Raw genomic sequence first — 11846 nt, forward strand, 5'->3', positions numbered from 1 at the left:
CCCACTACTACACGTTCAAATTTTGTCAGATGATTAACATTTGACATTTAATGAAAATTAAAATAGTAAACACAAGTCAACTTAAATAAAACCCCAGCTGAAAGAGTAAATCAGTCAAACGATTAATCGCATCCAAAATAAAAGTTTTTGTTTACATTATATATGTTTGTGTATTGTGGATATTTATTATGCATATATAAATACACACACATACAGTATATATTTCGAAAAATATTTACATATTCATATTATTATATTATATATAAATATATTTAATATATAAACAACATTTTTTTCTTAAAGATATACATGCATGTGTGTGTATTTATATATGCATAATAAATATACACAGTATACACAAATATATATTATGTAAACAAAAACTTTTATTTTGGATGTGATTAATCGCAATGAATCGTTTGACAGCACTAAAAGAAACAGAACCTACCTCCGATGTCCGGTCGCAGCTTGTTATCATAGCCGTCTAGTAAGCTGTTCAGAATATGTGTGACGTCGCTCTCGTACACTTTGGGGGTCAGAACCCACGTTTTGTTTGTCACTTCATCATCATCACTTTCCAGCTGGACAGAGCTAATGGGGAAACAAAAGCAAAACATTAAAAAAGGTGAATCAAAGTTGCTACTCTGTCACTCTTTCACATGTCCTATAAATGCACTTTTATGTCTGTGGTCTCTAGAATGTAAGCTAAGATCATGTTGACTTTGGTTTGACAGCATAGCAAATGTCCATCTGATCTGGTTCTGCTCTCATACGTGATCTTGTTAAGAAGCCGAGTATACTGTAAATCTTTTTTTCCAGCGAAAAGCAGACACATTTTGCTGAAATGTCTTCAAAGAGCCACTAATGAGTGTTTATCTAAATGACACAGTTTGCAAGGAAGAGTCTTCAATGTCCACTCAGATGAAGAAAACATTTTTACTTGACATACTGGAGTGCAATCATGTAGTTTCTCCTTGTTAAACTGTGTGTGAAACTAAAAAGAAAATACAAAAATGCACACTGTAAAAAATGCTTTTCTTGCTTCAATGTTTTTGTCTTGTTTCCAGCCAAAATATCTACAAATTCTTAAATCAAGAAGGATTTTCTAGACAAGTAAAAATGATTGTCTTGTTTTCAGAAAAAACAAAAAAACAAAAAAACTAGTCAAAGTTAAGTGAGTTTTTGCTTGAAACTAATAATCTGCCAGTGGGGTAAGCAAAATAATGTTTTCTGTTTGAAATAAGATTATTTTGCTTGTTCTAAGCAAAAACTCACTTAATTTTTACTGTTTTATTTATTTATTTTTTCTGAAAACAAGACAATAAGTAAGAAAAGCATTTTTTGCAGTGCATATAAAACAAAATTAGTACTCTTTCTCACCATTGACAGATTTTTTTCAGCTGTTATATGGTAGGAGGCGCTATTACACATCTTCTGAAAGAGTACTGAATCTCTGGATCAAAACACGGCGAAGAAGATGCAGAATGAAATTTGTTACCAAATGAAATGTTGACGCAGAAAGTGTTACACCGCTGTAAAGCTTTGGATGTGTTGATAAAGTGATCAACTCCATCTATATTTTGATCACCGTTTTGAATATATTTTCCAAGCTTTTTGTTCAAATTTTTGATTAAACGTGGCCACATTCGAGTGTTAATAATAAAAAACAATGCATGCAGCTAGAATAAAATGGTTTGTTTTGTTTAAAAGCAGAGGCTCTGTTCTTTCTTTTTACATATTGCATGTTCAGATATTCATACAACAAAATATTCTGGGGGACATGAACATTTTGTGAAAATGCTAAAAAATGCTGGCACCTAATAAACTGCAGTAATCATTTGAAGAAGACTTGACTGATCTCTGAGTCTTTTGCATAGAGCACATGTTAACAATGTTGATCAAAACAGAGAAATCAATTACATAGAAACACAAGGTATCTAAAACAGCAATTATAAATGACAAAAAAGAAAAGAAAAGCAATGCTTCTCCTGGGCTTTACACAACAGATGGAAGCAGATTCAGGATGCACGTGTTCTTAACTCTACTGAACTGAAAATGGCTGCTGTGATTTCCATAATTGGACACGCAACAAAGTTTTTTAAAAGGCCATTTAACTAGAACCATAAAAAAGGGCGCCATCTAGAGGAGGACAAAGATAGCGTTCAGTCTTTGCGGAGTGTGGGTGTGATGGTGGAGGCTGGAGACAGACAGACGTACAATAATAATGTTGCATTAGAGGTGGAAATGTGCTCTCGCTGGCAGCGCTCCCAGAATCAGATTGTGAGAGGAAGATGCGACAAACGCAAGCCTCTGTTTTGCATCTACAGCATTATCTCATGTGTTCTGAGTATAGGCTATAAATCATTTTAATCACATGCTAATGTGTTTCATAAACTACCTGCTTGGGTTAATAGTAGAGTTTATGTTTGCATAGCAGTGCATAGCTGCAATGTATTTGATCTCTTGGACGTCCGTCCATCCATCCATCCATCCATCCATCCATCCATCCATCCATCCATCTATCTATCTATGTAATTGATTAAAATATTAAAGTATACCAGAGGTAGAGTGATGCAATCATTCTCAAATGAATGCTGAGGACCTTGGCAAAGCAATCAGACAACAATGGATGGTGTGAAGCAGTAACCATGGAGTCAGTAGAAGACAGAAAAGCACATCCTTGAGAGAAACATGTGACTGAGAGCAAACACATCAGAAACATATCAGAAAGGCCAGACTGTAACACCTGCAATGCATTTCACTGTACATTAATATGGGGACCCTAGTGAAAAATAAATGTACTAAAATGTTTTTATTTCACGCTAAGTAACACATTTACATGCTTACGTACTGAATAAAAATACCCAGAAATTGTACTTTTGGTATACTTCAAGTCTGGAACAACTAATTTTGTGCTTAATGCACTTTAATTGTGCGGAAGTACATCTGTTTGTGCTAAAGTGGAACTATTGCAAGTATACTTCAGGTACACTTTAAATATCTTGCATTTAAAGGCTGATATCATTCAAACATCATATAATCATCATCAGCAGTGACATTAAAACACATTTTAGGCTTAAAGTTAATAAATGTGCATTGTGCACAAGCAGTACTCCAAATAAAGTTGAATTATATTTTTTTACATCAGTAAATCTCTAGCGATATGTCAGCAAATACTGTATGTTAATAGATTTGAACTATACTTAGTGTGAAATAAATGTGTTTTAAATATATGACTTTTTTTACTAGGCGAGGAAGCACCGCATCATGACAACATCTTTTCAACAACAACCAGCTTCTGAAGCCCATTTAAAACCTTCCTGCTGAACTCTACGCATATTCCTTTTAACAAAAATGAAGACTTTTAGCATCCCAGAACAGTTTAGATAAACTGAACATCAGTTAGAACTGTCACAAAGATTACATAATTGTCTCATCATGATGTTAGTGGATTATTACTAATAACTGTGATCATTGGACACCTTACATTTCAATTACACATTGCATTGCACGCGATGGTCTGGCCATCTGTCTAGAGGTCCGAGATGCTAGAACAGCCTCCAGCAAACCTGCGACCCCACAGAGGAGAAGCGCTTTGGTGCATGGATGGACACCAAATAAATGATTTTGTAAGTGAATGCTAGAAATTATTTGACATTTCAGACCATCTTGAGTTATTTTGAACACAAAGCACTACAGGTTTATTTTACTGTCACAGCTGTGTAATTCCAAAACATTTTTTATCTATGTCACTATACAAAGATAATGCAACAAAACATGCAACATGCAACAAAAAAGAAGAGATTTATCCTTAAAAGAGAATGATGTAAAATATAACGGTAACACTTTAGTTTAGGGTTTATTTTAGGCATGCATATTACTAGAATATTAGACATTTATTAGTAGTAATTAAGCACATATTAATGTCTCATTATGCATGACCTTATTCTACATCCCTAATCCAACACCTAAACTTAACAACTACTGCACTAACTATTAATAAGCAGCAAATTAGGAATTTATTGAGGGTAAAGTCATAGTTAATAGTGAATAAGTGTTCCCTATTTCTAAAGTGTTACCCAATAAGGGAATATATACTCAAATACAGAAAGTCTTCATTCATATAACACGAAAGCTTGTGGGTTTAATTGGACTGCCTTAAAAATAAATTGCAAGAGAACTGCTGCCTTTAAATTAATCACTGATCACAACAATTATCATATAATATCAATTAATTACCTGCAATAATAGTGATAACAGCATAATAGTGACAGCCCTAATATCAATGAAGTTCATATATTTCACACATTTTTCCAGGAGTTTAATTGTTGCGTCTGTAATGTGAAACTTAAAAAAAAATAAAATAAATAAAAAATACCAATATCATGCAGAGCTGGAGTGCACTGGAGCTGCTCTTCTATCGAGAACACTAGAAATGGAGAGTTTAGAATACATACTGTACTACATAAATTAAGAGTACGTTTTACAACATGCCTGTTCCAGTAATTGCCATATTAGAAATAAAAGCCATAACTATAGCCTCAAATGGTGATTATCAAGGGGCAAGGACAAATGACTCGAGTAGATGATACGGTGATACAATGGCCATGCAAAAAAAAAAAAATTTTAGAAGTATTATACTATGTATTATAGCAGAATATACAAATAATACTGAATTTGTTTCAGTTGCACAGCTATCCATCTTCTTTTTGTTTTTTTTCTCCATTAGAATGACTGTGGCCATTTATAAATTGATTAATTGAATGTGTCTGGCTTCCGGTGTCATCCGCTTCCAGCTATTTACTGCATGATATCGCACTCCAGTGTTTCATACCAAATTATTTTAATGTATCATCTTAATTATAAACACACTGGTTTGAAGCATAACACTTTTACCGTTTACTGCACTTTGTCATTCTTCTCGTTATTACTCTACAGCGGCTAATGAATCAGAAGACCGACATTCACAGAAAATGTCTGCGTTGAAAAATAAGGTGGACACATTTAGTTTTAAACAAATATGTTTTAATATCATTAGGAATGTAACAATCTATAACAATAATTTAACATTTAATGATCTATATAAGCATTTTAGACATCACAGATCTCTCTCGCTCTCTCTATATATATATACTGTAAATACACTACACGTCAATATACTGAACTATTCATGGAGATTTTAGCCTGAGACCTAAAAGGATTTCCTATCTTGTGCTTTCCTCTGGACAGCATTAGTATTACAGCTGATCTTTTAGAAATTGCTGTTAGTCCCACGAGCATCAGGGTAATTCCTGAAATTCAGCAGAATGCCCTGTTGTGCATGTGTACCGAGTTTTGTGAAGTTTTTCAAATAACAGGAAATGGCTTTTTAAACTTTTTGGTGAAATGGATCAAATATAATCAGCTGATTTGGGGGCACTGAAAGAAGACTTTGAAATCACTGCTCCAGAGTTAGCTATTGTAGTTTGATGCCATGTTTGTTTGTTTGTTTATCCAAATTAAATTGGAAGAATATATTAGCATCTGCGAAGGATAAGAGGCAAAACCATCACTGAATACATACGGCTGAGGAGTTATGAGAATGTCCAGAGTGTCTTTGTGTTTCAAGTTTTCTTAAGTTTGGACTTCTGCATGGATATCTGCTTAATCTAACAATGGGTCAATTTGTTAATATGCACTATGCCAGACCAATTAATTAGCCTATACCTTCACAACACTTGGCCGTATCAAAATTCTTTTGATAACTTTTTTTTTTGCCAGCATGTATATATCTGTTCTGTGCAAAATTTGGTGAAGTTCAGATTAACAGTCTAGGAGGAATATTAAAAAGTAAGCAGCCCTTATAGTTCCACAGACACATGAACCAAAACAGCAATGGCCTTATTACAGTGCCAACGTTTGTGATGTACAGATGCTTTCAGGGAACAACAAGAATAATAATAACTAGAAGAATAAGAACAGAAAGTCACAACAACTATATTCACTGCGTGAACCATTAATAAACACTCTTGCCTGGATTGGAAAATAAGCTTTTTCATTTGCTCTAAATTAATAATTCCCTGCAGTGTACTTGAGATGCAGGTCTTCATCAACAACCGAAGCACATATGCACATAACCAATGACAGTAAAATGACAAATAAATGTACAGAACAGAAGTAAAACCTTATGATTTTTACAAGTTTTATGAGTAGGCCTACCACACCGTCATTTATTCAGAAGCAGTGTTGGGGAAAGATACTTTAAAAGTATTACAATATTGCATTACTTCTTAAAACAGTAACTAATTGTGTTACTTTTTATGGAAAGTAATGTGTTACTCTTGCGTTACTTTTTCTTGTCTGAGCTGGGCTTGCTTGTTCTTTTTTAATATAAAAAATGTCTATTTTTGGCACCAAAAGTGAAATTAATAAGCCTCAGGCTCAACGAAATGTAAATTCACATCTGTACAGTAGGGGACGCAGGAAAAGAAAGTTCAACAATACCCCCCCCACAAATGTTATGTTTATTTAAAGTCATTTTTGCTTATTCGCATAGTCTAGAACTACAGTAAGATCATGTTCACGCAGCGCACACAACGCTCTGCACTTACTCCTGATTTCTCTCAACATGCGGACAGCAGAGCCGTCAGTCAATACATGGAAAAACTATTGTTACTTATTTGAAAAAGTAGCTCAGATATTTTCCTGTAAATTAAAAAGTAATGCATTACTTTACTAGTTACTTGGAAAAAAGTAATCTGATTACATAACTCAGGCTATTGTAATGCATTACCCCCAACACTGTTCAGAATGCAATATTAAGCTCAAAATGATCTCTATTTGATATTAAAGGTTTAGCAGCGTTAACCTAGCCTTACACATTAAAGTCTGCGCTGATAGTCTCGTGGACAGCTCGCCGACATATACCAGCTTTAATGTTTTTTGAAGGAAACTAATGGGACATGAGCTGCCAATTCCAATGTTATCTACCACAATGTGCATTTTCTAATTTTTTTTCCGGCCACAGGTCCTAAAAAGGCTTCATTTTCTTCATGCAAAGTATAATGGCATACAACAATTTACTATGAAATTGTTTCAATTTTGCAATGAACTATCTTATGTGTGAGGAAATCACTTAAACCTGACTGCGTGGTTCAAATGGCTCCTGTGTGGTGGTGGTAAGAGCCATTGCATCAGATTTTCATTTCATCCTTATTGAGTATAATGAAGCAACATGTCTGGTTATTGCAATTCAATAATCAGCCCATGCAGCAATGCAGGAAAACGCTCACCGTAACACTTTTGTAATGGTTTTCAGTATAAGACAGCTCATAATGAAAAGGAGATGATATTTCCCTTGATGGGACACTGATGCCATTTTTGTTTATTGGGCCCATGTCCTCCACTGAATTACACCATCTGCTGCATGTAGCCTACTTGTCCATCACTAGTCCAGAAAGAGGCTGCGGACAGGCAGAAGAAATCAAATGTCCCCATCTACACTGTCCTGAAGATAAGGCGCTATTAACAATACACCAGCTGACCTGTACTGGCCTTCAGTTCCCTAATTAGATGACCTTTAAACAATCTGGATATTCACAGATCTTAAAGCTTAAGCCTAACTAAATAAGATCGGTCACACTTTATTTTAATGTCCAATTCTCACTATTACTAAAAATAAACTACAACCTTTCCTCAATAAACTCCTAATTTGCTGCTTATTAATATTTAGCAAGGTAGTTGTTAAGTTTAGGTATGGTGTAGGATTAAGGAATCTAAAATATGCAGAATAAGGTATTAATATGTGACCCTGGAGCACAAAAAGCAGTCATAAGCAGCACAGGTATATTTGTAGTAATAGCCAACAATACACTGTATGGGTCAAAATTATCCATTTTTCTTTTATGCCAAAAATCATTAGGATATTAAGTTAAGATCATGTTCCATGAAGATATTTTGTACATTTCCTACTGTAAATATATCAAAACTTCATTTTTGATTAGTAATATGCATCGCTAAGAACTTCATTTGAACAACTTTAAAGGTGATTTTCTCAATATTTAGATTTTTTTGCACCCTCAGATTCCAGATTTTCAAATAGTTGTATCTCAGCCAAATATTGTCCGATCCTAACAAACCATACATCAATGGAACAATTATTATACACCAAATAACCATACATCAATGGAAAACTTATTTATTCAGCTTTCGGATGATGCAAAAATCCCAATTGCACAAAATCGACCCTTATGACTGGTTTTGCGGTCCAGGGTCACATATGTGCTTTATTAAAGTAGTAATAAACAGCCAATATGCAAGTAATATGCATGCTAGTTAATAGTTTGAATTGGTCCTTAAAATGAAGTGTTACCATAAAATCAGTTTGGAGTTTAAATAGGGTCAGTTTTAATATTCAAAAATAATTATTTGAAAACATTTGATACATTGCAGGTTGATACACCATTGATACACAATTTCTGTTGACTGGTTTTGCTTCAGGCCTGTTTATTTTGCTCTCCTAAATATGCATTACCATATTTTTGGGCTGCAACTCACCAACTGAGAACCACTGATTTATGAAACTGGACCAACATTGATTTTGTTTCTTTTTTTTTTTTTTAAAGTACTGCCAATTTTTTACTACTGCCCTTTTCAATTTGTTTTAAGCAAGGAAATCAAAGACATAGCAAATATTTGTATTTAAGGATCAGTAACACTTCAATAAACTCGCTTTTACTGTGTTCTGGACATTTGGGAAGACGAGAGAGTAACTTCTGAATATCATAACGTACATCTGCAACACACCGCATGCATTTGGGAGTCAACTTTCAAACATCTGAGCTTTGGTTCAGAACATCTTACGTGATAAGGTTGAGATGTTACTACAGGCCTTGCTCTTAAACCAGCATGCTGAGAGACATCAAAGGCAGCAGCAATCTTTTCATCACAGCACTAGTCAGTGTATTAATCCCTGTGGTGCGACTCCAGATGAAAATGTCATGTAGTCTTGGGATGCCGCGGACACGTGCCACCGGTGCCACACTGACAGTCATCTGATGAGCTTCTGATCCCGTGAATCTGACACTTGCCTGGTCTATTCCTTATGGGTCAGAAAAATATACCCCCATATCGTTCAAACAGCCTAATGAACAACGTAATTTAGGTGTAAAATAGTAGAACACCTATAGTCTTAAAGGGATAGTTCACCCAAAAATGATTTATTCAATAGTCATTAATTACTCACCCTCATGTCGTTCCAAACCTGTAAGACCTTTGTTCATCTTCGGAACACAAATTAAGATATTTTGGGAGAGTATCACATACAGTATGTAAACAAGTTCTTGTTTCGCGTATATACATATGTGGTACTCTCCAAATTGGCGCTATAGGGTGACTCCTCGGAGATGAATTATTGAGTCATTATTTTTGTTTTCTCTGCGCACAAAAAGTATTCTCGTCGCTTCGTAAAATTAGGGTTGAACCCTTGATGTCCTTGCTACGTTTCTGAGTCTTGATCGTGGTAGAATCCTTGCTGTCTATGGAGCGTCAGAGAGCTCATGAAGATGAACGAAGGTCTTATGGGTTTGGAACGACATGAGGGTGAGTAATTAATGACAGAAATTTTCATTTTTGGGTGAACCATCCCTTTAAGTAGATTAGAGAGACAACCCTGAGTGACAGCATTAGCAGCTCCGTCAATGCTATTCCTTCAATCTGTTCTTCAGTTTCTGCTGGTTTGCATTGCTCCTGTATTGATAGTTTGAGTCCCTCGATAACTGTACACAATATCTAGCTGTCCGTTCCCAATCAATTACCACAAGCCTATCTCAAATATACGTGCCTTTCTGGACGGATGCACTATATGTGAAATTGGCTGGGATGTATGATAGAAACTTGTTATGACATCTAATCTGTGACTGATAGCAAAAATATTTAATGCATTATCCCGACAATGGAAAGCAAGCATTATATTACAAAGTACTGGTTAAATATAGGAACATAAGCAGGCTTTTACTATAATTGCAATGGATGCCTTTGTCAGTAATCTCCTCGAACGTAGAAAGTCCATGTGACTGATGCAACTAAAAGGTGAACAAATGCGTTTTCGTTTACATTTGTATGCTTAGGTCAGTCCCCCCAAAAACAAACAAAAAAAAATGAACACCTACAGTGCTTTGTGATCAGAAAATGCAATAATATGTGTAGGTCAGAGGTGCATATCAAAATAATAGCTTCATTTCAAAATTACTATTAGTTTTATTTTTGCATGCATGCACAGCAGCACTGGGATCTCAGGGAACCAAACATGACACTTAAAACCCCGTTTTATTTCTTTATTTCAGCACTTTAACATTATTATTTGCGTGTGGTGCTTGTGTTAGGTGTCCACGCTCAGACAGTGTAGTTACAGGCCAGAATTATTCCTGATTCTTCATCAGCAGGTGGAGAGGAGGAGTCAATCCCTGACTTAAATCTTCTTAAACAAACGTCTTGACTGAAATGGCGTCACGTACACAGCAAAGCTTTGAACTTTAGCCCTTGACTAAACACACTGACGAATAGCATGCTTTTGCATCTATCCTGATTCTGTCCTGGATTTGGTTTAATGGCTGATTGAATCATGACACACCTCCCGAATGAACACGGTCATTATATAACTAGTTTTAGTTATATAATTATTACTATTATTATAATTATTATTACTCGGACTGCTCGATAGCCTCACACACCACTGCCTCGTTCAGTGATCTTTTTGAAGCTTATTTAAAGGGTTCGCCACCAGCAACGTAAAAAAAACACCTGCAAGCCCCAAAGTCGACAGATATTCATCGGATTTCATCTTCATACTGCCACAATCTGCGATCTGAAAACATACATCCATTCCTAGACACTGAGGCGAGCAGATTAGAGGAATCCATGGGAAATAGAGCAGCACCAATCACCGCAGACACTCACAGACACATAACGTTTGCGAACCAGAGCACATTAACATGATAAATTCGTCTGATATTCTTACCTCAAAGGAAGATGGGCGATTAGAAAAGCCCACAGACAGAGCTTGAGCGAGATCGCGGGGATCGCCATCGCATGCAAGCATTTAGAGGAAAAATGAAAAGAAGCCATGATCACCATCTTGCTCTCTCTTCACGCAGACGGACGCGTCGCCTTTATTTACTGCCTTTCTTCGCTATGACACATAGCAGATCGCGTCGGCTTTCGCGTCTCAGAGCCGTCAGAAAAACAACAAAGCGCGGCACGCTCCTGAGCTCCTTCTCTACTGAAATAATACTGGCAGATATCTGGAAATAAATGCAAGACCGGCTCCGGTTCAACTGCTAAATGTGTGAATGCAGATGAAGTGTGTGAAAGCGGATCTGATGCACGTCGCTGCAGCAATACAACACATGCGTGGTAGAGATGCATCCGAGCTCACATGCTTCTATTAATAAAATCTCTCCATTATATCCAGATAATATTATAACTACCACCCAAACATGGTTTTACACAGTGCATCAACTCATGCATATTATGGAGTCTTGTTTTTTTGTTGTTGTTGATGTTAGATTATTAGTCTCTATTATTATTACTTTTAAATACAACGATATTTAATAAAAGGGAATAAACAAATCCGAATTGTATGCTGCCGAGCAGCTAGAATGTGCGTGTTTATCGCGGTTTTTTTGTGTCGTCGAACGCGACTTATCCAATCAGAACTTAGATACTATTTTATGTAGGCTATTTTGTTAATGTATTAAAATGCACTGTTCTTAGACGATTAGGCTGGCTCTCTGCATTTGACTGTTTCTGTGTGTTTTGCTCATATATTGAATTTTTATTTTATTTAATTTTCTTTCTAGCTTGTTGGG

The 11846-nt window shown here is 35.7% G+C and overlaps 1 protein-coding gene across 3 annotated transcripts in view; it reads right to left on the bottom strand.

The window, feature by feature from the left end:
• The window catches only part of gabrg2 (gamma-aminobutyric acid type A receptor subunit gamma2), a 68076-nt gene extending 56543 nt beyond the window's left edge, over positions 1 to 11533 (bottom strand). Inside the window, exons 1-2 of one of the 3 annotated variants that reach the window (XM_058759104.1) lie at positions 10997 to 11533; positions 449 to 591 (exon numbers count right to left, since the gene is read on the bottom strand). In XM_058759104.1, coding sequence (XP_058615087.1) covers positions 449 to 591; positions 10997 to 11112 — 259 coding nt within the window. In that variant the 5' untranslated portion in view covers positions 11113 to 11533. The remainder of the gene's footprint in view (positions 1 to 448; positions 592 to 10996) is intronic. The other 2 variants (XM_058759103.1, XM_058759102.1) reach the window with 2 other exon arrangements.
• Positions 11534 to 11846: the final 313 nt, after the last annotated feature.

This window comes from Onychostoma macrolepis, chromosome 21 (genome assembly GCF_012432095.1).
Source record: "Onychostoma macrolepis isolate SWU-2019 chromosome 21, ASM1243209v1, whole genome shotgun sequence".
Lineage (NCBI taxonomy): Eukaryota > Metazoa > Chordata > Actinopteri > Cypriniformes > Cyprinidae > Onychostoma > Onychostoma macrolepis.